Genomic DNA, 27,663 nt, shown 5'->3' with positions numbered 1-27,663 from the left:
CCTCTTTCTTGGATTTCTAATCAAAATGGATCAAATGGAAATCCTGTTTCTAGATAACCGGATTGACTGTAGTTAGAAAGGAATGAAACCTGCGCAGTCCCTTCTCCTTCACAGAAACACAGCGTAGCGCACCGCTCGAGACAGTGGCTGGTACTAGGCTACGGTACTCGACGGGACCAACGTTGCTAGGAGACGCTGAGCAGTTGTTAGGGATGGAGCAAGCGTTGCTATGCAACTTCGTCTCTAGAGGGCTTCTAGCATCTTTTTGAGAGGTAGATGAGAATTAGAATTCTACAGCAACTTTGCATTAAGGTTTACTTATATTTTTAAAACTAACTCAAAAATAAAACATACCTTTTTATCCTCTCAGCTCTGGATTTTTTTAAAATTGTTTGTTGGCAGCACAAAATAATATGAGTTTTATTACAAATGAAAACCACCCTTTAGTAAACTAAGCAAATAAGCTTAGTTTACTAAAACAAACAAACAAAAAAGTTTAAAAACGATGCATGTTTGTTTTGCCACACTATGAACACAGTGCAATACTCCAGGCACAGCAACTCTATACTGCATCTACATGCATGTGTCTAAAATAGCATTGGTTAAAGGCTTCAGGCTCTGTGCGACAGAGCTAGTCCAGTAGTTATGGCTGAATGAGCTATGCCGATTGGAACTCGCAAATTTGCCAACTACAATAGAGTAAATCTATCTACGACTATGAATACCTGGCTAGTGGAATGTTAGTTTCAGGTTTTGTTGTGTATTTTACTGTATACACACCCATACCAAAAACATAAATAAATGTGTAACAATAATTGTGTAATTCACTTTTATATTTTTAAAATTAGAAGTACTGTACATAACTGATACCCTGCAATGCTGCAGATAGAAAAAGAAACGAAAAGGTCACAGCTGAAGAAGGGCTTTTGTCTGAAAATGACCTAAATACTTTTGCATTTATGTTGTACTTTGTGCACCTTTAGACTGTTTTGTTTAAGTGTATATGTACATTGTATAATCAGTGAAATACAGTACAATGAAAAATATATTTTTAGATATGGATATAAATACAGTATATATACAGCCCAGTGTATCAAAACAGGCAATTCTTACTCGAAGATCTCCTCTTCATCCTCACTCTGCTCGTACGGAACCTGTAACCTGTAGCACACAGAACAGAACCCAGCTGCATCACGCTCTGACAGAAATGCACTTAGCCTGCTGTTCCTATGGGTGGGGCGGTCCGTTTACTTAGCAAATACTAGGCCCAGATTGACAAAGCTGTGTTAATGAATAGAGCCTAATTGAATTAAAAACATTAAGGGTTAATGAAAAGTGGTTTAAACTTTGCACTAGAGCATGGGCTCTATGGTGTGTTTGGTCAAACCCAGACTTGACTTTATTGCTTGCATTCAGTCACACTATCTGTCTCTGGAAAATGAATGTGTGTTCAGTGTCATATTAACCTAGATGGACATATTTAAAATAAAATCCTCTTCATGCCATACCTACCTAGCAATTTCCCAACAAATTATGTAAGGCTTCGTCTAACCCTAGGATTCACTCTGAAAATGATTATACAGTATTTGGTGCACTGCTTTCTTTAAAAACCATTCTTTAAAACCTGCATGGTTTAAAGCTTGGGGAATGGGGCACTATGCCACAGAGTCAATGTCATGATAACCTATTCCCTAATTCCAACCAGTGCATTTTGATGCCACCTAGTGGTGTGTCAATTTAACGTTTCCTTCTTGTAAAATATTCTGTAGTTCAAAAAAAGTTTTTAAAAAACTTACTCTGGATCCTCTTCATCCTCCTCTGGGATATAGGGCAAACTTCAGAAACAAACAGGAAACCATTATCTATATATCTATCTGTCTATCTGTCAGTTTCTTAAGGGGAATGGGGTCAGAGAGTCAGAGAGAAGAGCACATGTTGGTTCACATGACATGATTGTAAATGATGTAACAGTTACTAAGTGAGAGAGACTTACTCTTCCTCCTCAGAGTGCTCTGTCTCCGCCTTCTCTTCTGGACTGCATGAGAAAATAGCCCGCCTTGTTCAAACTGCTTTTAAACTGTAGTTTTCACAAAGCTACTCTATATTCCCACCATTTTAACCCACATATACGATAAAGCTCAGGCAAGCATGGTAAAGCAAGAAGTGTGGGAATGCATACAGTATAATTAAAAACATGGCAGAGTGTAACCATGCTTTCATAGAGCGATCGATGTCCATAACCTCTTTTCAATCTGTTCCACACCTATAGAGTCTCCCCCTGAGGGATAGCTCCTATGTGAAGGTGAATGTAGCACAGACCGGCACATCACAGTACCTTTACCTTTTTTCCTCAGCGGCCTCTGCTTGTTGCTGTTGGAGGAGAGGTGTCCATCTCTCTGTCTGCGTCTCTGCGTCTTCCAGCTCCACTATGCGGGTCTGAATCAGTGGTTTCTGTGGCTGTTGGTGTTGCGCTGCCAGGGTCTGTGTGTCCTCCTCCTGTGTTTCCCCTTGCTGCTGCTCCTGCATGGTCATTGCTGGGGTCTCCTTTTCAGGCTCCAGTTGGGTCAGCTGTCCCTCGGGCTCTTCTTGTTTTTCATTCTCCCAGTCCGAGTCCACCTCCTCCACGACAATGTCCTTCACAGTCTCCGGGAGGATAGAGACTGGAAAACAGAATGCATTGAATTAATAAACGAACAAATGAATCTATTTATATATCTTTCCATGTATTATATTTAATTTACAAAGGATTACGATGGGGTGTCTCTTAGAACTGTATTTTAAAACTGTAGTATCTGAGTATTTACAACTGAAACCTCTGGAGGGCAGCCAAACTATAGACATTACATTCAGCACCAAAGCTCTGTGTTGGGTGTCGAGAGACTGGCATCAGTATAAAAGGACCATTTGCCTTTTATTGTAAACATAAGAGAAGGTGCCAGTAATTATAATGAATACTAATGGGCAGTTTTCTGACGCAGGCTATGAATTGTACTGTGTTGATTTGAAATGAATGCTCTAACACTGGTGTGGGAAGAGCGAGGTTCTTGGCCCAGACTATTGCTAGTTCTGAATCCAGTCAAGCCTTGCTGTGCTGATGTGAAGAGGGCGGTGAAAGAAGACCGTTTTTAACTATTAAGTACAGAGGAAACTGATCTGCTGAGAGCTGTGGCAAAAGATTTCTCCCCAGACTTGTGCAAAAAACAAGTCGTCTAGAAACTGTGATAAATCAAAAGCACTTCGGACAAAATTGTAATAAGACAACATAAAGTAATGATGTTCTTAATGAACTTTTAACATTACATTCAGAGTGCTCAATGACTGATTGAATGCAGCCCCACAGGAGGCAGTACGTGTGTTCACTGCTGTGTACATTCTTTCCTAGCACCTTTCTTAAATTCCATTGAAAGAAAAAGAAAACAAACAACAAATGTGTTTAATTCCATATTTGTTTTCATTTATTGCTTAATTTACTGTAAATGTAAAAGAAAAATAAACATTAGTAAGCTGCTATGCTTTTTCACTAATGCCATCATAGCCTTTTCCGTGAATAATTACAATGCAGTTTTTTACACGTATTCATCATACAAAGGATTTTAACAAAAGTTGCCTTGAAGCAGGCTGAAGCGTATTTATTTACAAAGTCTTTGGAAAGTGGCTTAGCTAAATAATAGCAACTGGCTCCTAAAAAGAGCTACATTCACAAAGCATTTATCCCAGTGCAAAGTTATTTTGTGACAGGAAAAAACATACTGCTAATGTTAGACAAACAGTAACAAGATACAACTAAGTTGCATGTAGAAGCTCTTATGTCTATCTGTCTGTCTGTCTGCCTTCCTGTCTGTGTCTGTCTGCCTGTCTGTCTGCCTGCTTGTCTGTCTGTCTGCCTGTGCTGCGTGACTCTGTCCCCAGTCTTCATTTTCCTTTTGTTTCAGAGGCTTCCAGTGCCTTCTCCCCTGAAACAAAAGGATAATAAGAACTGGATTAGGGTCACTGCAAGAGACAACGTCTTTGTGTGCCTATGTTTCCCTCAATTACTACATGTACTGCATGTGATACATTACCAAAAGCATAACACAGCTTGCCAGGGGGTCTCCAAGGAGGAATACATGCACTTTGTGTTGCTGCTAGGACACCTCGGATCCTGGCTACTCCTGCAGACGTAGTTAGGGTTTCAACTTATTTTGCAGGAAACTGGATCTTTTAGTCAAAGGTCACATTATCTTTTGTAAAAAAAGATGAAGAGGCCCTAACATCCACTACAGCTACAGGAGGATCCAGGATTTTAGAGGGTTAAAGTTTGAACCAGATTGGTCAGTTATTAATGATCATGTTATCATCTTCTGTGTCTGACAAAGTAGTGTACTATAGAACATGTGAACCATGACGTGTATCAAGGGTGGTATTGTATCCAGGCATTCTGTATCACGATTTGTTTAAAAAAAATACGGATGACTATTCGACCAACATGACTACTACTACCACTACTACGACTACTACTACTACGACTACTACTAATAATAATTACTGTTTAACTTACTTTGTTGCACTTGACTTGAAGTTCCATCATCTTTCTCCTTAAATGTAATACAATAAAATGCCTTTATTTGTGCCCTTATTTCTCTACAGATTTACTCTATAGAAATGGCTGGCATTTCTAATCAAGATCATTTTTTAAATTTAACAGTACCTTGAACCCAACCGTGCCAAGACAGCAGCAGACAGTGGTCAAGGCTAATGAAGACACGCTAAACACACAGGTAATTAGGTCTAGGTAATTGAAAAAGTAATCTGTAGAAACAAGCTCTGACTTTCAAACTCTCCCATGTGATTGGGATGCAACACGTTGTTCATTTAAATAAACAGGCAGAATTTGAATCTGTCTGGACTCTCAGGGATAAACATGCCTGGCAAGCCATTCATCTTGCCAGTAAATGTTTTTAGTTTGACCTGCTCACCTCTGTCTTGTCCTGCTTGGATCTTGTCACAGGCTGTGGAACAACCTTCTCAAGCCCTTGAACAAACCAGCTTACAGCACTGTGAAGAGATACACAATTCAGACAGACTCCAACAGCACTGTGAAGAGATACACAATTCAGACAGACTCCAACAGCACTGTGAAGAGATACACAATTCAGACAGACTCCAACAGCACTGTGAAGAGATACACAATTCAGACAGACTCCAACAGCACTCTGAAGAGATACACAATTCAGACAGACTCCAACAGCACTGTGAAGAGATACACAATTCAGACAGACTCCAACAGTCAAGAGATACACAATTCAGACAGACTCCAACAGCACTGTGAAGAGATACACAATTCAGACAGACTCCAACAGCACTGTGAAGAGATACATCACTAGTGCTATTAAGCCTTCAAAAGGCTCTCACATGACTTCGGCTATTGATGAAGATCATCAGATACAAATTTATTTCTTTAAATGCAAGCAAAGACTGCGTTCATAAGTGTGCCCTTTTTAAATGTGTTGGGCTTTTTCTAGCAGTGCGTGTGTCAAGATGGAAGAGGCAGCATCTCTTGTTTGAGCTGTTTGTTTGATATCTTTATACTTTATTATATGATTTTCACATTTAAAAGATTATTGCCAGCTTTAAGCAGCATTACAATAGAGTGTCAGCTACACTTTGCTTTAAGAATCTTTAAAATGTTTAGATTTTTTTTAATGAGCTGCCTTCCAGCAAGGCTGCTGAGCTGAGGCAAGCATACAGTCGGAGTGCTACAGGCGGGCAGCTGTCTCCTGTTGCACTGCTATTGAAGTGAGTTGAGGAACCACCTGCCCTGGCAGCTCCGCACTGCAGCCAAAGAAACCCAGACACGTTAATGAGTGCTGCAGAGCACAGTGTGCTTCTCAAGGGACTGCTTCACGTTATGTTCAATTGCTAATGCTTTTGCAGCACTGATTTGAAAAGATCACAGTTTAGTAGACAAGCACTAATGTTGTTGAATGCACAAGTTTTACTTTATTACCTGTCTGTCACAGAACTGCATGCAATCATACTCTCACCTGCATGTGGACAGACACGTGCATTGCACACTTGTAGTCTCACACTGTAAAAGACTCTAGTCATAAAGGAGGCAGTCTCATTTTTATTGTATTACAGTAAGTGTGGAACTTACAAGGAACATTTGAATGAGCCTATGGACAAAACACACACATGCATGAAACCCAACCACCCCACACAGTGCATCCTGTAGCTCCGGTCTCTCCTACCTGGTTGGTTTAGGAGCTGCTTCTGGGACTTTCGCTGGCTCTGCGTGTGGTGCTGCCTCTGCAGGTGGTGCTGCCTCTGCGTGTGGTGCTGCCTCTGCAGGTGGTGCTGCCTCTGCAGGTGCTGCTGTCTCTGGGGTGTGAAAGAAAAATACATCTCTGTATCCAACACTCACTACAACGTGTATGCAAGCACTGAACCATATCAGCCCTATCCTGTTCCATTATACAGAGCCACACTGATTGGGCTCTTGCTATGGTTTAGACAGTGCATGCAGTTTAACCTTATGCAAAGTAAAGTGAATTCCTTATTTAACGTTCCCCCTCGGGGTCTCAGCCCTGTCGTTCTCCTGTGCAGGTGTTATTTAACGTTCCCCCTCGGGGTCTCAGGGCAGCTCTTATACCTTTAACAGGTGGGGGCGGCTCCTTTACTTCCTCTTTCTTCGCTGGTGCTTCAGGTTTAGCTGCAGGTGCTTCCTCCTTCTTTTCTGCCAGCTTCTGCCAGGGAAACAAATGGCACATTGTTAAAAAACAAGCTTTTGGTTTAAATGTACAATTTGTAGTCTTCCCTGCTTCCCATTCCCATTGTAATGAGCCAAGCAATGAAGCTCCAGCAGCAGAGCACACAATCCCACTCAGTTAGAAACAACGGGAACCTTTCAAAAGCAGCGTCTCTGAGCCCAGTTCACAAAACTCTGTTTTAAAGCCCATTTCCGTTAATGAAGTCTGCTAAGTTTGTAGTCCATGCAACCCTTTTAGAGAGAGAGAAGTTTATTCTTATTTTCAAAGCCTAAGCTAATAATGAGTATATACTCTTCAATTCTAAACTATGGGCCCTTTCCCCATTATGAGGATTTAAATCAAGTTTGGAATCTTTTCGGTTTTATTTTGTGCAATAGGGCCCTCCAGTCCTTACAATAGCCCTTACACCTTTGTGAATCCCTATTCAGCAATGCACGTTTAACACATACTAGCTAACACATCCTCGCAGTACAGTAAACGCTCATTCAGAATTAACCTAACATGAATCCATGGTGTATTTTAAAGTGTCCCATCATCTTGTCCTATATTTCTTCATTGCTCTCCAGACCCCAGCGTTCCTGAACACAGCTCCTTACCTGCTTCTGCGCAGTCTCTGTGTTGAGAGGCGCGTGCAGCTCTGCAGGCTGGGGCACCATCTTCTCAAGTCCTTGTTTGAGCCAGCTGAACACACTGCAGGGAAAGGGGGCGTGGTCAGGGAGCAGGCGTACACCTTGACTTAAACCTACAACTCACTTTACTGCAACCTCGTTCTCCCCATCATTACTACTGCAGCAAAATATTCAGTCCTTCAAGGGCAGGTCCAATGCCTTCCAATGAGTGTAGAGCAGTTAACAGATCTACCTCACACAGTACTAATGTGACAGGCATTTAGATTGCATTCGCGTAATTGCACTTCTTCTCCAGTAGGCGTCACTATTCTGTTCTAATATTATATACTGTTCTATTGTATTCTATTATTTTAATTATACTTAGTCATGAGCGAGTACCACTAAGACAAAAATAGAAAGAAACAACGAAAGAAAGAAAGAACAAAAGAAAGAAAAAAGGAAAGAAAGAAAGAAAGAAAGAACGAGAGAAAGAACGAAAGAAAGAAAGAAAGTGTTCACCTGGCCGTGCTTGCTGGGAAGGAAGGCATGGTCTGAGCTGTGTTGTCGATTTCTGACACGGCGTCTTTGGAAACCTCCGACACTGACACTACCTCGATAATTTTAATTCCCGGTTCTGCAAGTGAACGAACAAGCAGACAGCAATGCTTTGAAATGAATCTAGCTGTTCTGTAAACATAAAGTTAGTGTAATATTTAGTGTTTTACAACTATCCATGTTAGACAAAAAAACATAATTACATCATATACAACAAATGGTATTGCACTCAGGCATGCAATCGATCCCTCTAGGCACAAAATGAGAACGTGTTAGGTGAGTTACACTGGTGTCTTCGCTCACACTTTGTATTGACCAGGCAATAATTATATAGTAATATATACGTTAACTACAAGTTGTTTGATAATATCTTATAGTATTTCACTAACCTTCCACTGGCGATGGTGGCTTTTCTTCTTCTTTGACTGTTTCCTGGTAACAGAGGGCAACAAAATGTGTTTTGAGACTGGCCCGCTATATAAGGTAACGATGCAATGTAGACCAACACAGAACAAAACAAAACGCATTCCACACAGTGGGTTAGCTTGGACCTATCAAAGGATGGAGAGGACAGAATTGCACTGGGTTACTTACCACCTCTGTGGGGTTCTCCTCCACTTCAGGCTCTTTATACTTGTCTTCGGGCTGGGGGACCACCTTGGCCAGTCCCTGCACTATCCAGCTGAACACCCCGCCCTGCCTAGGGGGAGACGCACAGGTGAGCTGAGCTCCAGCCAGACAGCCGCTTGCTCCGTCATGGCACCGTGCGGCCACTAGAGGGCATGTGATTGCTAAGGGAAGCACGCTACTTGTAAGCCACTGTCGGTTGCTGCCATGCTCTAGTCCCCTCAGGCAGCTTTCGGATTTACAAGAAAGCAAAACTCACCGATTCAACTTTTAAACTGGGATAAAGTTCACGCAGTGAAAAGAGTGAATGTGGACCCCTGTTTGTGCTGTATGAAGACGTTATTAATGATGTGTTAGAGACATTCAAATAAATATTGCTTAATTTGTGTTCCAGCGCATACGTTCATAATCTGAAGTAACAGACAGATTGTTACACCAGTATGCCGGTATGGTTATACTATTGCATTTACCGTATGAGCGATCTTTCTGAGACAGTAAAGAGGTTGTGTTGCACCAAAGCAGCTCATTAATCTGCACCAAGCTCTGGCGGTTTACATTAAGCACTTGATTTCTGATGCAGGGAATTGCATTTGCAAAATTGACAAGCAAGGGTTAGACTGGCACCCTGCTATTCTGTAATGAACTAAGCCCTGAGCCTGTCTTCCTGCAGCAGGTTGCCCAAGCAGTTAGCAGCGCTGTCCTCCTCAATGCACTAAACTACTCCCCTGTGCTGGGGGTTGTGGCCCCTGCCCCGCGTGCTCCTGCTAATAAAAGCTGCCGCAACTTCTCTGCTCTCAAGTCTCCCACAACACTGTTTAAAGTTTGCTGAACAAGGCTCAGTTCCTTACTACAGTAAAACCGAATGGTTAATATACTGTACTTGTCCACCACATGCCTTTCCTTGCAGTGCCACCAGGTGGTGCCAGTTAGCTATAATGTCACTCCACCCGCCCCGCCCCCCCCCACCCCAAGCATAAGTTGGGGTTCCCCACAATGTGTGAAAGACTTGACCTCAGCCGCCTATTGGCTACTTACTCTTCTTCTGGTTCGCTGTAAATCATTAAAAAAACAAAAACAAACATGTGAACAAACAGAGGAGTCAGGAATTTCAAACAGCAGTATTCAGCAGCAACTCTAATTGAGAGAGCCCTGCTGTTCTGCAGCATCCCTTTGAACTCTAACTTTCCCTGGATGTTTCAAGACCTTTCAAAGTTTCTTTTTATGTTATTCCTCCTTTTCTTCTCACCCCAATGGTGGTGTGTGGTCCTGCAAAGCTAAACTGGATATCCTGTGTTCCTAAAAAGCATTTTTATGAACAAAATGTACTAAATGTTTCACCTTGCTGTCTTGTCCTCTGTTATCAGCTTTGCTCTAGTCAAAGTCTCTATATATGATATAGCAGCCTATGATTGCAAAAGCAGTGGTCTGCCGTTAGGAAGCATTAGTGACTATCCATGGGGAGAGATTGATAATTGCCTCAGAATGGTTTCCAGAAGCTTTGTATCACTGTTAACTTCATTTCTAACTTCCAGCGTGCCCATTTACTGGTCTGATTTAATTTCTATTGCTCTGTGGGATTACACAATAATTTGAGGGCTTCGTCACAATTTTCAAAATGCATGTATTTCTGGGGCGATTTCAGAAGGAATATGGCAACGTGCCTGTTAAAACAAATGAACACATAGTAATAAATACATGCAATTAGTACTCTACCTAGTTGTGGCTGCTGCATTCTCCTTGGCCTGAGACACTGTTGAACAAACAAGAACGATTGAATCTATTAATAAAAGCAATTACATTCATATGATATACATACTAATCGACTCACGTGTTTTCAGATGGCATCAAGTGACCCGATATTGACAAAGCGGGTGTAAAATAAACGATCAGCCCAAAGGGAAGATAACACACCGCTAGCCCTTTTACAGTGTCGTTCTTTATTTTGTATTATTTATCCACTGCTGATTCACAGCCTCTACACAGTATCTGGGTACAAGGATGCTAATCCGGCACCCCAGGGCCATATCATTCCAGACCCAGTTACATTATCCATCCTCAGGCCATGCGGTCAGGCAGCCCTGGGGAATTAAGGGCTTCTCCACAGCGAGTGGACTGGCTGCACCTGGGCTTGCTTTAGGACAGTGCCTCTCTTATCTCATATTTCTTAAGGTAATGTAGGCCTAATATAAACATGCCTTGAAATGTGTGCTGATTGGAATGTAGGGCATTTCTGCGATTAAAGGTTTGGAAATGTAATGGGATAGTGTCACAGAACTAACATGGATCAGGAGACAGTCCTGCATTTCCTTTGGAATCCTCCTCTGTGCTGTTAAATGTCATTATTGGAAATGAGAATACATAAAAAAAAAAAAAAGATGTAAAGCAGGTACATTCGTATCTCTGAGAAACTGGAGAAACGGATAAAAGACACAGAACGTCTGTACAGCACTGAAACACTACGTTTAAAAAAAATGAACCTCGTCTTCTTTAATATTAGCATCACAAGGGTATCCATGTATTATACAAAACAACAGATGGGCCTCTTCAGTGAGTTACAGGAAAACAATTCCATCTCCAGGTTATAAACTTGACCCTCGGTCTCGTAATTTATGACGTCACAGAAACCCTAGACGGAATTATTTTCCTGTAACTCACTGAAGCCCATCTATTATTCTATATATATATATATATATTTGTTCTTTACCGTTTTTCTGTTCCTCTTGTTTGGTTTGCTGTCAGAGGAAAGCAGAAGTAAATGTGAAAAGCAGTTGGATAGGATATACTGAGAGATACATTTTAGTGAGTGTAGCTTACTTCTTCAAACATAGGCCAGTAATGACTATGTACAAAAGGGTACTATGGATAAAGCAAAACATACTGAGATTCAGCTGGGGATATTAAAAACACATGACTGGGTTGAAATAAGAAAGCAATTTTTTAACAGGGTAGCTTGAAGCCTGTTGCATGCTGGTTTTCTGCTAGAGAGGAGTGTTGCGTATCTAAACAACCTTCAAAGTGTGTTGAAACGTGGTGCTTGTGTGTGTGTGTGTGTGTGCATGCGTGCGTGCGTGTGTGTGTCAGTGTGTGTGTGTGTGTGTGTGTGCGAGTGTGTGTGTGTGCGTGCGTGTGTGTGTGTGTGTGTGTGCGTGTGCGTGAGTGTGTGTGTGTGTGCGCGAGTGTGTGTGTGTGTGCGTGCGTGTGTGTGTGCGTGCGTGCGTGTGTGTACTGCATGTAATAATGTTGACAATGCTGCTGAATCCCTGGTAATTGAAACATATGTTATTCATTTTTTGTAGCTTTGGTTTCTTTACTGGTCTATAAAAACCCATCACAAGCTTATAAAACAAGATCTTGACACCAAATAAACTGCGGAATGACTTTTCTTCATAACCCAGCCCAGGCACCTGCATGTCTTTTGAACCCCCATGTCTGGCAGAAATGCAGACTGGAACCAATCAGCGAGAGGCAGGCTCAGCCCCAGTGCATGGCTAAGCTGCCTACCTGCTCTGTCTCTGCACTGGCTCTGGGCAGCCGCAGACTCTCCACTGGCTTGGGCAGCACACTGTCCAGTCCCTGGGAGAACCAACTCAACACCCCTCCAGAAGCACTGTGGAGAGCAGACACTGAGGTTAGACACGGTTGAGAGAGAATAATCCTGCATATTCAGCAGGGCTTGGATATCTTCCTTGGAGCGCTGATGGAGGCTTTAATAGGCTTTTAAAATATAGTGCCACTCTATCTTGTGTTATAACAGAACTTTATAGCGCAATTACAATATCAGCCCACCAGGGGTTGTGTTACACAAGTAAAAAACAAAACAAAAGAATCCTGTTTGACATAAAGGCAAAGAGTAACACCTTCAAGGGAAAGTGGTTTTAGCCACACAATCTCTGCAGTCTAGTCTATCACAGCATTCTGGAATTCAGGGTTGATTGGTTTTGATCACCTACTGTACCTCTTTTCCTCTGTAGACGCTGCTGATGAATTCTCTGCTGGTTCTGGCGGCTTCTCGACTGGTTTAGCTGCAACACAAAATCCAAGAATGAATGTGCAGGGAAGGAGTCCGGGGCAGCGTTGCTCAGGAGGCAACAGTGCTGGGGATCTGCCTACCTGCAACATTCTGGGGTTGGGAAATTTTCTCTTTCACTTCAACAGGTTTCGTTACCTGTTACAACAGAAAAGAAAATGTACATTACTAATGCAGATGGCAATTCTTAGTGACACAATGAATACAGTGGAGATAGGAGGGAGTGACGGATAGATGAACAGAGGATCTGAGATCTCTACAGTAGACGACTACTTTTAATTACATGACTGGGGGAGAGAAGCAATACAGGAGTCTGAAGAATGATAAACTCCAGCCATATGTTACAGAAAATAGTAAGATGTATGACCGGCCATTAAGCACTCTGTGTGTGTGTTTGTATCATTTAACCTCTAACACTACTGCACTTGACAATCCAACTCAGACTCAGTGTAACTGGCGTCTGCATTTCTGCTTCCATGTGACCGGCAGATGTTCTTTCAGGGATCAAGCTAATGTCTCGTAAAGTGAAAACATGACAATCCTGACAAACATGCAGTGCTGTTTATATATCAGTACAGGACTGATCTTGCTTAGGGCAGAGCTGAGCTGTATTAAATTATACTGCAAAATACCTAGAGATTTTTTAACAGTTAATGGTCAGATTACATAAGAAACTTATTTGTTAACATAAATGTTTATCTGTAAAATCACTAGATATGTAGACCTAATAAAAAAACAAATACAGTTTTAGTTTGTTTCAGTTTTTCATCGTTGTTTGCAACCAGTGTGTAAGGTAATCAGACAGGTGTCAGCAGAGTATCTGGTTGTGATCTATGGGCAGTATAAGCAGGGACTGTCTGTACCGGCGCAGGAGGAGGTGGTGTGGGCTCAGGCTCCGGCTTCACATCCTCTCCCAGGGGTCGGGGTGGTTCGGGAGGCTGGGGAACAACTTTCACCACCCAGCTAAACATCCTGAAACGGGACGGGGGTCAGTACACACCTAACATAGCGGAGGCTCTGGACATACCTAACACACCTAGACAGACAGTGCAGAGCTGCACAGTTAAACACCCCATTTACTATATGCTGAAACAGGATAGCGTCTCAGTACTGTACTGTACATTGTGCACCTATAGGAAATGATTAGTTTTTAATCAAATCCATAAATGTAACCATATTATAGAGAACAATAATATAAATAGACAGTATTCAAACAGAATGGACTTTCTTGTAATCTGATTTCATTCACAGTACCTGGTGATATTCCACACTGAGCCACTTGTATGGTTAAATCCTCAATAACAGAATCACCACCAAAACGTTACCGTTTTGGTGGTGATTCTGGATTTCAAAGACGTTATTGTCTTTGAAATCCCAATCCTCCCTCTGAAACAGCGCCTATCTTCCACTTTGCTATGCAATATATCTCCTGGCAGTGATATGGAGTGACAAGCTGCCTGTATCCAGGGTCATTTTGATGTTTTCCATACTTTTATCAGGGTTTCATTATTCTATACTTCAGCATAAGAACAGAACATAGCGATACCTGCCCAATACAAGCTTACTACATACAAATCAATGCGATTTACAGTCATGATTAAAATCATTGAAGCACGCTTTATCATAATAAACACTTGAAAGACGTACCATCTGAAACACTCTTATGAAAACCCTTAATAAAAAGGTATTGCTCATTCAAAGCAAGGACAGCTTTTAAATGGGCTCAACAGCGTTGAGAGTGTCCATCTTTCATCCAACATCCAAGTTTATTTAAAAATAAAAATACATATGATACACACAACTAATTAAAAGAAACTACACACGTTAGAAAAGTTTATTTCAAAATAAAAAAGTTTTGAATTTACCTGCGTCAGTTTGTATGAAAAGTATTTCATGCCACTCTCTCTCCTGTTCGGCCGCGTGTCTCTGATTGACTCGCTGTCTTTGCAGATTAGCACAATCCAGGCACAGGCTAACAGGATTAAAATCTGAAGGACGGCACTGAGGTGGCTGGGAGGGAGTTAGATTTGCGAGGGAAAGGACGGCACAAAATACGCAGTTTTATTGTACAGTACAAGAGCTCCAGTAAAGAAAACAGTACCACTTGGTAGTCCTGGGTTCTAAGTAGCACTATACATTACTGCTTATTACTACGAATAGTCAAACTTAGTAAAGAGTGTTCATTAAACACATTTATTTGTGAATTTACTACTTTAACTTTAAAGAACATTTTGCTGCAGACAGAATCCAGCCAGCACTAATCTACTGGAAATGCACCCTGCCCCATCTGCTGCAAACACAAGGGGCATCTTGCAATGACAGAAGGCAGGTGTCTAGTCTCTGAGCCTCTTGAAAAACTACCTTCTGTGAAGCTTCTCAGCATGACTATTCTGGGGATTTTTGAACCTGAAGTCATGACCAAGCTTCCACACCTCAGCCCTGAACTGAACTAACAACTGAGCTACTCAAACCTACTGTCTTCCACACTGCAGCCCAGCACTCTAACCACTGAGCTACTCAAACCTACTGTCTTCCACACTGCAGCCCAGCACTCTAACCACTAAGATACTCAAACCCGCTGCCTTCCACACTGCAGCCCAGCACCCTAACCACTGAGCTACTCAAACCCACTACCTTGACATGAATTCCATACTAATTAAGGTTGTTAGGGCTTTGAGGCATGTGGGCTGAAATGTGGTGTCAAATCCTGTACAATAGAACAGAGGACTGCCAAACTGGTCACGTTAGGGCCCAATGAAGTCAATGAACATTTTAGTGCATGAATACATGCAAGGCTGGAAATAGACTAGGGGCTTTCAAACTATTTCACATGAGGCAAGCGGGAGGAATATGTAATAACATGCCTCTATGTGGTCTACATAATGAACAACATTCTGTGCAAATTGAATGCTTGGTAAATCGTGCGGTAATTGTGGAACAAAGATGAAGCATTCGGATTCCCTGCCGTTCCAAGGCTGTTTTAGGCACTGTTAAAACAGGAAGGTGAGATCACCCTCACCCCTCCTCCTCTCAGAACACAGCTCCAGTGGCGTCAGCCCCTCCCCTCTTTATCAGGGTCATCGCCACCCCCCTCCCAGGTAAGCGGACTCTGAGGGCGCGGTAAAGCTGTTCATGTGGCCTGGGGATAAGGAGATAACGAGGCTAATTCCAGCGTCTGCAAAAAAAGAGAGGATTTCCAGCCTGACAATCATCATCTCTGCAGCTATTCAGCCTGTCAGCACCGTGCAATGGGGCCGGGCTGTTTCTCAGCAGAAGGGGCCCAATTCAGTGTCAATGTTCAACCTTATATATGGGAAAAAAACAGGACTTTGAGGAAATGCAGAGCGATATTTACTGTATGTTGGTTCTATTAGGGCAGCAGTGTGGAGTAGTGGTTAGTGCTCTGGACTCTTGTGGGTTGAGGGTTGTGGGTTCAATCCCAGGTGGGGGACACTGCTGCTGTACCCTTGAGCAAGGTACTTTACCTAGATTGCTCCAGTAAAAAAAAAAACAAAAAAAACTAACTGTATAAATGGGTAATTGTATGTAAAAATAATGTGAAAAAACAATAATGTAATTGTATGTAAAAATAATGTGATATCTTGTAACAATTGTAAGTCGCCCTGGATAAGGGCGTCTGCTAAGAAATAAATAATAATAAACAGAGGTGTCAAGTCAATCAAATAGAACCTAGAATGTTTTTGTTTCCAGCTAAAAAGCTAATTGAATTTGGCCCACAAAAAACCCCCAAAAATAACCATTAAAATGAACTATTTCCATTAGGGCCGTGGACCACAAATGTGGTCATGTCACTCGTGGCTTTTCTAATGCATTCAGGGGTGTGTATGTGGCTTGTTGGCTAATTATAAACCAAGTTTGCTGAACAACTAACTCTACTGAAGTTTTGATACTTTTGGTATGAATCCTTGATTCTATTCGTCTTAGATTGAGGTAGGAAAAGGTGTCTGTAGTTTTAAGACACCTTGCACCATCTGAGAATCAAGGACAGGGTGTACCCTAGCACCGAAATGACTCCCAGCAGCTGAAAACCAGGGGATCCCATTAAGAGATAAGTGTCTAATCCAATGGACCCCTGAGCGCTGTAAGCTGGGCAGGGAGGGCTGCTTCTGCTGGGATAATACACAGCCACCTGTCCCAAGCTGGGATTCACAAGAGAGAACCTAATATATGGGTCAGAAGAGAGGAGGGGAAGGATTATGGACAATAGATAGAAGAGAGGAGAGGAGAGCAAGGCAGAGACGAGACCGTGAGAGAAGGGGGAAGGGATTCCAATGGCTTCAAGCACACTTTCAGTTTTGACTGTTTTGTATGGTGTGTGTGTGTGGGTGGGCTTCTTTCTGGCCTGAGAGAACTGTGTCATTGGGTTGGTTGGTGTCATCCATAACATTTTGACAATGTCATAGGGTTAGAGTTAGGGTTAGGGGTTAACGTTTTTGTTCTTGCAATTGAAGATGTCCACCTATACGTCATCTTTCACTACATCTATTCATGTGCTGCGTCTGTCTTGTGGACAGATACAAGACTTCAGTCATCACTATACAAAGCTTTACCATGGTAAATTATCATTTTACAGATTCCAGTGGTTTTCCCCTTATGTATCAACCATTTACCACACTATGTCATGTTATTACCATGGTCCAGTATACCACAGTGAACCTTTAAAAGGACTGCAGTGTTAAACATTTGTAGATGTCAAATCCCTGTCAAAATCTTAGCAGCGCTCAAAATATAAACCCAGCCATTTCCCTATCAGCCTCTATGTCTGTTAAGGATTTGAACGTGTTTTCTTTCCCACTGCTGCGGGTCAGTGCTATTTAATTACAGCTGGGAAAGTGGGCAGCACCTTACGCTCTGGGGTCAGGGGTCAGAGGTCAGATTTTATAGGGCTCTGATCTTTGAACACTGGGCATGTTTTACCAGCACAGCCTCTCTCACGCTGCAGAACAAATCGATTCCGATGAGTAGATCGGAGTTCAAACACCTCTCTCTTTTTATTAAAGGCAGTGGCAAGACAGACATTAAGATAACACAGAGCAGAGGGCTGTCTTTGATATGAGCCTGGGAACGTGTTGACCCAGCTCGTTTAACCCTCTGAGATTGGCAGTAGCTGGTACGGCAGTAAAAAGGGGGACAGAGAAAGGGTTTAAAACTGATTTGTTTGGGGCATCTGATCTAAAGCCCCCCTTCAGTTTAAAATGACTCACTTCTCCCAGCTGCTGCATGAAACTGGAGCTATGAATAGTATCTGTTTCTTTATCAGGATGTAATACCACTAGCACTGATCATGTTTTATAATATAAACTAACTTATGCAGCACTCCCAAGTGGCGCATCCAGTAAAGGCGCTCCGCGTGGAGTGCAGGATGCGCCCTATAGCCTGGAGATCGCTGGTTTGAGTCTACGTTATGCTATGGCCCGAGGTGGTATCGTTATCTTTACTAAGTAAAAAAAAATAATACTCTCTCAGTACATGTACAGCTATGGCCAAAAGTTTTATATTTTATATTTTATTATTAATATTTATTTCTTAGCAGACGCCCTTATCCAGGGCGACTTACAATCGTAAGCAAATACATTTCAAGTATCACAGAACAAGTAATAATACAATTAAGAGCAAGATAAATACAATGACTTTGGTTCAAGCAAGTACAAGTGTGACAAAATACAATTCAAAATACAATTTTATCTAACATCATGTTATCAAATAAACTACAAAATGATATCGCAAAAGTCTACCTGAAGCCATAATAGTACAGTTGTACAATATTTCATGTTTGATTTAGAAATGTCACATTTTTCCATTTTTGTCAGTTTGTCATTAAGAATATGGAAAACTACAAAGCGGTATGTAATTCAATATGTTAGCGTAACATTATTCAGCAGGTTTCATTCGACTTTATGAAGCAAAATGAGTCAATTCCATGAGAGGGCGATGCAAAACCTCTGGCCATAGCTGTGGATGTATGTCTATCACTTCCCGGCAGGTGCCAATACCAGAAAAAATTGTGTCTCTCTTTGTTCAGACTAAACGGTATACATTATATAAAATAACAAATAACAGATGGTGTATTTTAACACTTTACATTTCGTCTCAGGGGAGAAAACACCCTTTTGCTTCTTACACATAATAGATGAAAGCCAGGGATCTCTACAGCCCTCCGAAAGCTGGTTAATTCTGCTCTGTGCAGTTAGGGTGGGATTATTACGTAAGGGATGACATATGTGTTGTTGAGAGGAAAAACCTAAACTTTGCTGACTGCTGCAGATATTCCCAAAAGCTGTGCAGATCTCAGGGCCTTCGGATACGTCTGGCTAGTTTATCTCCTCGAAGCCCGCTGTCTGATTGCTGTTCTCTCTGATCTCCGACTCCCAAATGCCCTTTGATGAGCCATCTCTTTACGTACTACATCCTTACCCACAAGAATCAATCGCAATAACCCTGATTCTGATTCTCTGTTGGCTGTGCACCTCCAGATTGAGCAACCCTATCAAAACATTTTCCTACAGTATTTAATAATGACATCAGCCTATTTCCTGACTACATCCGTCATATTCACCTTTGTGTACATAATAAATTCTAGGGAAATGCTGAACAACATAGCAGGACTATTGGTTTTCTGAATTGCCCAGTTTATTTCTTTGATCCTCATGTTGTACGTTGTTTCTATGGTTAACGTTATTGCTTTCTTTGTGAAGTTTATTTAAGGGGCAGGGCGACATTTGCTTGCTCAGGTTTTATGCAGTCATTAACAGCAGCAGTAAACATCCTCATTGTATAAACCTACAGTGTTTTGCATGATGTGTGTTTCTGTAAAAGTTTAAAAGCTTTTTTGCGCTTCCTTTTTAGAGTTGCTGGGTTACTGGTTTGTGTCTTAAGGTTTCTCTTGCGCGGTTTCGAGCTGCACAACTTTTCAACATGTGGTGCTTCACAAAGCCACCGGTGACTGCAAAAACAGTTACCACGGTGACGACTGTGATGACAGACGGAACGCAAAACAAATGGTAATGTAACAGGACAGGAAGCCGAGTATGATATTTGTGCACAGTCAGTTATGGTACCGGTAATTAATTGTGCATTAAGAATAAATTAAACTGCATATTCGATGACAAGAAAGGAACATTAAAAGTTATTTTCAGCCAATGTCTCTCCACAGGAATTCCTGAAGCCCATGTTAATAATGATGTTTGTGTTTCACTGTAAGCCATGCTGCTCCCCTTGATTTCTGGTTTTACATTTCATGCTGTTAAAGAGATCAGAAACGTTTACTGGAGTTATTCAATGTTTTATATGTATACCAGACAATGCAGCATACAGTACCAACTTACTGTACAGCACCATCTTACAAATCAAAAAATGAGCTATATCAAAAGTTATCACCTTTATAAAAACGTTCCTTTGCTTAACCAGGTTTACCTAAGCTTTACATACCTTACATGGATTTTCAATAAATTGACCAGTTTAATATCCTGTGATGTGTGATGTGTATACTTTTCTACTGCTGTTTCTGCTTAGAGCATTATTTACCAGATGTACTAAACAATGTTCTTGTTTCACTCTTCTGAGAAGCTGAACAGGTGCTTTAGAACAGAAAGATAATAACCAATCTGCAATACAGATGAAAAAAAAAATGATATTAAAAATGACCAGGACCCAGGAAAAGGCTAACCAGCGACTCTGCCGGTGTCAGTCGGGGGTCCTCAGCTCTGTAGCTGGTAGCAGCTGTCAGAGAGGGGTCAGAAATGAAACTGTTAAACAAACAAAAACTGTTTGCTTTGCCCGGGACTCTGCTGTCAGCGCCCAGTCTGGAGCCTGCACCCCCCTCACTCCCGGTCCTTTGAGCCTGCTGGAAGCAGGAGGAGGAGGCTTGTCAGCCTTAGATCTGATTGTGTCTAATTGTTACTTCATTACTCAGAGCGGGGACTTGAGAGGTCCTGGGATCCCGGCTGTCACCTGCTGTTTTAATACCCTGACAGCGGAGCAGGGGGAGCAGGCTGTACTGTCTCTGAGGGGCTCCGGGTCTGCCGGTCACATTTCCTAACTGCTTCAATGCAACAGTTTGCACTGCTTTACTTTCTACAAGGAAATATCCATCTCTTAACGTTGCAAAACACATCTTGGAAAAATGTATTTAAAATATATATATAAAACAGCATGCAAAGGTAAGTTGTAATATCTTTGAAACACTCCAGCCTATTCGTTTTATTTTCCTAGCCCCTCACCAATCTTTCTTCAAAGTAATTTCAGATGTTTTTCACATTATAGCCATGCCCGTCACCGTCATGGCCTTGGAGGTCATCAAAGTACAATATATCTGATATATTATACTGGAACTAGTATATAATGTACTGTAAAATTGTGAAACGTGTCATTGAAGAGTAGGGGTGGGGGTGTTATCTCGCTTTCTTTTGAAGACATTCTCTCTTTCACCAGCAGAGGGAGTCGGTAGGCAATTCCAGGTTTTTATGAGGAATAGAAATCTGCAGACGTAAGCACGCTCTGTTGTTGACACACAGGCTCACAGATACACAGGAACACAGACACACATGCACGCACCTGCAGGACACACACGCTTCCATGCTCACAAACAAACAGCCACCTATAGATAATATACAAATGCCCATCACAGTGAGAACACATTTCTAGATATCCCTATTTGTATGATTTCATCCAGCTCCCACAAGCACACAATGCACAACACTGAACTTAAACGTATGTATAATTTACAGTGCTTGTGTGTGCTATGCCATGATTTCAGTATGATTTTAGTATACTATGGTAGATCACAGGAAGCCTGTATAAAGGGTGCATACTTTAATGAAGTGCCTACACAAAAAAGCACTGCTGGACAAATCGCAACTGTCAATCACTGAAGCAGCCGCTGTTATTGACTAAATCAATGGATCTATTGAATTATGTACTGAGAAATCAATCTGTAAGTCTGAGGACTGATTTGTTTTTCCTTTCTCTTGCCCCATATATCCACATAGCCATCGCTGCCTGTTTTCAGCTAGGAATATTGAAGAGCCCTACTGTTTCCTGTAACTGGTAACACATTGTGGTCAGAGTGCTGCTCTGAAAACAAGTAGAAAGATCACTCTTCTGCAGATTCTAGCTCAGGCACATGCTATCATCATGATCACAAGATAGATGAGGTCAGGATTTTGAAATTTGTTAAGTCTTGTGATCTTCATGTAAACCTGACATCAGATCACTACATATTACTATTTTTTAGTCAATACACCCTAGAAACTTTTGTAACAGTTCCACCATATTTGACATTAAAAAGCATTCAGAAATGACTGAAAAATACAAAGCAGATGAAATATATCTGGTCAACATATAGAATCTCTCCCGGCACCCCATCCATCCATAGAATGAAACAGACACCCCACTGAAACAATCGCTGTGCAGCACAAACATCGGGACAAACAGATTTGATTATTCCATTTGTTTCATTAAAAACAAAACAAAAACAAAAACATGTTAAAACCTTGTTAAAAATACAATGCCGGCCTGTTTATCCACAGTTACAGTATAAAGAAAAACAAAAGGAAGTGTAACATTGAGCTTTCCTCAGTGTTAACTCTGGAACGGCCTCAGTGGTTGTGTTGGAGTCGCTCTGGCTTGGCTGTGTCAGCGCTGTGCAGACTCCCCCTGATTTATGGCCCAGCTGAGATGATAGGGCACACATAGCTCTAGGGACTCTAACAAAAGCACTCCAGGGTAAGAAGCTGGAAACACTTCACTTTACAGGTTTGAAAGCTCCTTTCCCAAGATTACAGTGTGCAGACTCCTAAGGGGCTGGCTGTTTACAAAGGAATACTTCAATGGAATCATCTCCGGGTTCCTGATACTGAATTTCTTGCCTGTTTAATATCATATAATGTATGCCCTCCATCATTCTTCGTTTGCTGTTTCTGATGACATAATTATTTACCTTGGTTTTTCCGACATGCTTCTGAAAAGACTCCTACAACCTGCATTTCTGAAGTGGGGTAGTTTGAATAATGACCATGCTAGGGGGTGTGGAGCTGTAATGTGCCACTACAGCCTTTCAGATACTATTGAACTCCTCAGCCCTGTACACTGCAGACCACTAAGAGTCTAAAATCTATTACTGCCCCCATGAGATACGTACACATGTTAGCTTCCACCCTTCCACCCAAACACTTTACTGAGCCACACAAAGTCTCTGAGATACTTAAGGGGCGCTTCAAGGTGTACCGCGTTTTCAAATATACACCACTAACAAGATCATTTCATTGATACTAAGGTGGCTCCTGCAGTTTCACAGGCGCATCGACCTCGCTCTGTCGTAGAGCCCCCTGTGTGTATTTATAAAAGCAATTTGAATTCTATTTCTTTCGCGTCTCGGATCTGAGGGGATCAGAAGGGAACAGGTGGGGATTTCCTCGGGGGTGCAGATGGCACATGCAGTGAAAACATCAATGATAACACAAGCCAGACTTAACCACAAATCGCAGAGGGGGTGAGGGCGGGGTTGAGGGACACATATCTAAACAGCACTGCAGTGACCTTGCCTCGAATCCCCAACTCCAGAGGATAGACTCCACAACACTGACTCCTTGAACCCAAATTTTTTCTGTGACCAACATCCCTGTCTGGAACCTAGTTCAAGTTTACTGTGGCATTACATTTTAAAAACATAGTGGGCTGTCAGGCGCTGTTGTCACAGCCTCATGCAATCACGATTCTTGCCCAGCCAGCAGGCTTATCTTTCACATGCACGCTGTGGCTGCTTTATTAGAAACACATTTACTGGAATGTATTTCCCCCCCACTCAGCACTTTCTGACCATTTACTAACTTGCTGTTTCTCTAGAGACTCTAATCACGCAATCAGTTCCGGAGGCAATGGGAAGGCATTGTTAAACTTCAGGCTGCATTGATTTTGAAAGGAAGCATCTTCGTCTTGGTGTGTGTCAACCCCCAGCATGGCACAGGCTCCAGGACAGGGGCATCGAGGGTGCAGTATTGGAAAGCTTGTGTAATTTAAGTGCATTTGTGTGCTGTTTTATGTCTGCATACATGCGTTCAATATGTACATCTTTAGCTCCATTTATTGTCTAGAATATGTATAGTTTATGACTGATGTGCTGATATGTTCATGTGTGATTGAATGGTACTGTATAAAACAATAACCCAAGAACTAAATGCAGGTGTGGTGGATTTTTTGCATAGCGGTTTAGAGGCTCTCTTGCGGTGCGCAGGGTCGTAGTTTGTGCGCAGCCTCTCTCTGTTGTGGATCTGTGACAGGGTACTGTGTTTTTCTGAATGGAAAAATAAATGTATTTCTAGAAAACTGGAACAACTTAAGTCCAAACATGAATAATCAGAGGTATTCTTTGCTAGTTTGGCGACATAAACCTTTATTTTCCTTTCAAGAAAAGAATTTTCGCCAAAGATTAGTTAAAAAAAAGTCCTTCGGTATCAAACCTATTGTTAGCTGCATTAAAGCTAAATTGAGCAGCTGTGAAACTTTCCAAACATGGAAACAATTTTGCATTGAGAGCCGCATCCCACAGTGACCTAGAAAGAAGAAAGCTGATTTTGATTAGGTGTTGGGACTCATCCATATCTACAAATAAACAGAGTTTCATAGGATGGAGTCCAATTTAATTCAGCTCAGTTCCAGGCACCCCTGTTCAAATAAACAGCCTCACAATGGAGAAGCAGCAAAAGAAAGCAGCCTGGCACTCAGCTGCTTGTGTTTCCAGCCAGAGCAGCAAGAGGAGAAGATGCAGCCCATGCTTTCACACCGCACAGCAGTCTGGCTTCTTCGTTTCCAACTGCAGTCTATACAAGATCGCCAATGAATCAGACCTCACAGGCGTGATTGTTAATATTGGTTTCTCTGTGCTTCTTTCAGGTGTGAAGTGTCTTTAAACAAAGAGGAATGAATTGTGTGGTGCAGCTGGTTAACAGAGAACACTTTCAATAGATATTGCCTACCGGTGCCTGATTTAATGGGAACTCTGTGTATTTTAGGGTTTTTATCTGCAATACAGACTGGGTTAGGACTCTATCCATTAGAAATGGACCCAACCACAGGTTCAATCCTGTATCTTAATACAGTTTATACTGTCCGAATCTACACTTTCAATAATACGAGGGGCCACAGCAACAAGAGAATGCACTTACACAATTCACCAGTCGTCATATCCTGAATTCTATAATGATGCATCCAGTTCACTATCGCTGTCATATGTATTTAGACTAGACAGCATGATACAACTGATTTTTTAAATCACTTTTAAAATGACTGCTACAGCTTTAACATACCACACACCTAGTTTGTTCACAACGCCCCCTGCAGGTGGAAGCAGGAGTAACATCGCTACAGGCTGTCCTATTAAGGTGATCCTTCGCCTCGTTCCCCTCTCTGTACCCCACCTCTCTCTCTCTCTGCTTTACCACACATGTTGTTGAAGACCCTGTGAGACCTGTGTATTCTGCTGAATCTACAGGCTTTGGAGCAGAAACCAAGCAGCCCTCAGCTCCCCCTTAACTGGAGCACGGCCAAGATACTGGTTCATGTTTAACCACAGTGAGCTATCCACCGGGAGAGGAGAGGCTAACAGCGTCCCCACGGTTTTGCATTGAAGACCTGTTTTCCCTCTGTTGAATCAGGACTCCCACACACCGAACTGGCCTGCAGATCCCTTGGAGAGGCGGGCTGGAGCAGTTGCAGGCTCCCCTACAGGACCAGCTTTCTGTGGAGGCCTGTCTTGACAAGGCACATCTGCTTCGTTGCTAATTGATGTATCAAGCTGTATGAAGCTATTTTCTGTGGTTTGTGATGTCATCTTCTAATGAGAGCCAGCTGCAGTGCTATAATGGTTTGCATGTTGTTGTTGCTATCCACTTTCTTGTTTTCATCTCCATTGTTCTGCCGCGCTGTGTGGAAGTCCGTTTGCCTCTTTAATCCCTGCAGCACCTGATGCTTTGTGCACGCTCCCATCCCAGCTTCCCAGTGTCAGCCAATCACCAGCCCTGCTTCATTTCTGCTGGGTTCAGACATGTTCAGACTCCCAGCCAAGAAAAATAAATAAAACCTGTTCCCAGGATGTATGTAGGAAGATTAACCCCTTCTGCTCTCAAAAAAAAAAAAGCATCCACCCAGCCTTAGAAATCATATCCATGCGCTGTTGCATACCAGCGAAGAACCAGTGTCACTGAGATTCTGAGTTGCATTGGGAGATGTGTCTGCTGGATAGATCTACTGAGATGCAACACCTTGTTTAAGGGATGCCCAGCCTCTATTCAAAGGCGCTGGGGAGCTGATGTCTTTAGTTTATCCAGGCCAGAGTGATCGACCTGTGTTGGGATTTAATTAGTCAGGACACTGCTCTTCCAAAGAGTGCACAGGGATCTGTAATTTTCACAGACGGTGTTAAACAAATATGGGTGACACTTTACATTGTGTCTTTAATTACTGTGTATTTATATAGTAGTTACTTGGTAAATACATGTGCACTTACACATAGTGACTTAATGTGTAAATCTTTATGCACAAAACAAGGGATATCTTGCACAAGTGTTGTATAGCTATCTGCCGTTTAATATTAGACTGTTTGAAGGGAGCGGTGCTAAAAAGAGATAGACGTACTGTATGGGAAGGGAATGGGTTATGAAGAGAGAGAGTACTCTATGGGAAGGGAATGGGTTATGAAGAGAGAGATAGGAGGAGGAGAAAAGTTAAGAGTATGGAGCTCAAGGACACGTCCCCTCCCAGGTGTCTGAAACACGGCCAGATTTCCACATTTCCTTTTTCCGTGTGGAAATCAATCACTTGTACTCACAGGCCCATGCAGCCAGGACTCCCAGGGGGGAAACACGTACTGTATGCTGCACAATGCCTTATATGAACTCATATGAAAGGGGTGCCTTTAACTCATAGAAGGGTTTTTTTTTTGTATTTTTTGTATACTGCATACTGTGTGTGTGATACGCAGTATGTAACATATTCACTCCTTTACAATTGATTTGTATGTATTTGTATAGTGCCAGTATATCACTGTTTGTTTACAATGCATCTCAGATTGCGTTACAGTTGCCCTGGCAGCAATCCACTCTCTCTTCCCTTCAGTTTGTCCTTACCTCCAATTGCCCTATTTCTCCTTTCTCCATCCTTCTCCCTTCTCTCCTGCCTTTGCTCTCTTTCCACTTGCTTGTCTCTCCCTTCCTGACTTTTCCACATCCCCCCCCCATCTCCCTTGCTGGTTCTCGCTCTCACTCCCCTGTCATGCTCCTGTGTGTGAGAAATGGGAATTGTTTCTGACAGTGTGGGGGGGGGGGGGGGGGGGGGAGCATGGGGCCAGGCTTGACACCATTATCATGATAGAGTCTTTATTAAATTAACTGGTGCTCAGTGGATTCAGAGACTCAGCCCTTTACAATGCAGCGCACGCAGGACACTCAATCACATTAAAAGCCTTATCTTATTTACCACAGGAACTCAAATTATGTTACACCACCGAGGGAGAGAAAAGGCAAAAGGCTAACTAAAGTTACCTGGAGGGGGATGGACAGTCTAAACCTACTGATAACTGAAGGTTATAGCTGCGTGCTGGCAAAGGTCTCTCTGATGAACCACTTAACTTCTGGGATTGAAATTAACTCTGCGCTGTGTATCTATCTCCTCACAAGCCGTTGATTCCCAGCATTAAATGGGCTTACACAGCTGGTGAAGCCCCCTTTCTGCTTCTCAAAATGCCAGAGTCACTTAAGAAGTGCTTTTACTGACAGGATAGATACTTTTCGACTGACGAAGCAGCTGTTTTATTGGCCTTGAACACAGAACATGCTGGCTTAAGGGTAGGAAAAAAAAACATGGGCACTACACACCCTCTGGAAGGGTGTTTTTCTGTAAAATCCTTATTGTCACCGCATCCCTCTTGTGGAAACATACATTATGAACATGTGATGGCTTTGACTGTGTTTACTTCTTTAAGACGAGGCTCAATAAGTGCTCAACCTAATAGGAACCCAGAGTGCTCCAAATTCGGTAGGGTTTGGAAGGCGGGTTTTGGCTTTGTGCACTTGCCCAATTATAA

At 42.2% G+C, this 27,663-nt stretch overlaps 1 protein-coding gene across 12 annotated transcripts in view; it reads right to left on the bottom strand.

Annotated features, from left to right (window-relative positions):
* LOC117425870 (cyclic nucleotide-gated cation channel beta-3-like) overlaps positions 1 to 14,584 on the bottom strand; it is a 36,518-nt gene extending 21,934 nt beyond the window's left edge. For 3 of the 12 annotated variants that reach the window (XM_058993815.1, XM_058993822.1, XM_058993823.1), the window contains exons 1-21: positions 14,432 to 14,584; positions 13,430 to 13,538; positions 12,650 to 12,704; positions 12,495 to 12,561; positions 12,041 to 12,146; positions 11,244 to 11,271; positions 10,253 to 10,289; positions 9,575 to 9,589; positions 8,507 to 8,612; positions 8,302 to 8,344; positions 7,877 to 7,991; positions 7,346 to 7,439; positions 6,632 to 6,725; positions 6,231 to 6,360; positions 4,956 to 5,034; positions 4,538 to 4,574; positions 2,342 to 2,660; positions 1,994 to 2,035; positions 1,797 to 1,835; positions 1,114 to 1,161; positions 355 to 372 (exon numbers count right to left, since the gene is read on the bottom strand). In XM_058993815.1, the coding sequence (XP_058849798.1) occupies positions 355 to 372; positions 1,114 to 1,161; positions 1,797 to 1,835; positions 1,994 to 2,035; positions 2,342 to 2,660; positions 4,538 to 4,574; positions 4,956 to 5,034; positions 6,231 to 6,360; positions 6,632 to 6,725; positions 7,346 to 7,439; positions 7,877 to 7,991; positions 8,302 to 8,344; positions 8,507 to 8,612; positions 9,575 to 9,589; positions 10,253 to 10,289; positions 11,244 to 11,271; positions 12,041 to 12,146; positions 12,495 to 12,561; positions 12,650 to 12,704; positions 13,430 to 13,537 (1,580 nt within the window). In that variant the 5' untranslated portion in view covers position 13,538; positions 14,432 to 14,584. The remainder of the gene's footprint in view (positions 1 to 354; positions 373 to 1,113; positions 1,162 to 1,796; positions 1,836 to 1,993; positions 2,036 to 2,341; positions 2,661 to 4,537; positions 4,575 to 4,955; positions 5,035 to 6,230; positions 6,361 to 6,631; positions 6,726 to 7,345; positions 7,440 to 7,876; positions 7,992 to 8,301; positions 8,345 to 8,506; positions 8,613 to 9,574; positions 9,590 to 10,252; positions 10,290 to 11,243; positions 11,272 to 12,040; positions 12,147 to 12,494; positions 12,562 to 12,649; positions 12,705 to 13,429; positions 13,539 to 14,431) is intronic. The other 9 variants (XM_058993818.1, XM_058993816.1, XM_034904656.2 and 6 more) reach the window with 9 other exon arrangements.
* Positions 14,585 to 27,663: the final 13,079 nt, after the last annotated feature.

The sequence above is a fragment of the Acipenser ruthenus genome, chromosome 20, assembly GCF_902713425.1.
Source record: "Acipenser ruthenus chromosome 20, fAciRut3.2 maternal haplotype, whole genome shotgun sequence".
In the NCBI taxonomy this organism is placed as follows: domain Eukaryota; kingdom Metazoa; phylum Chordata; class Actinopteri; order Acipenseriformes; family Acipenseridae; genus Acipenser; species Acipenser ruthenus.
This window is presented reverse-complemented; position numbering and strand designations above follow the sequence as displayed.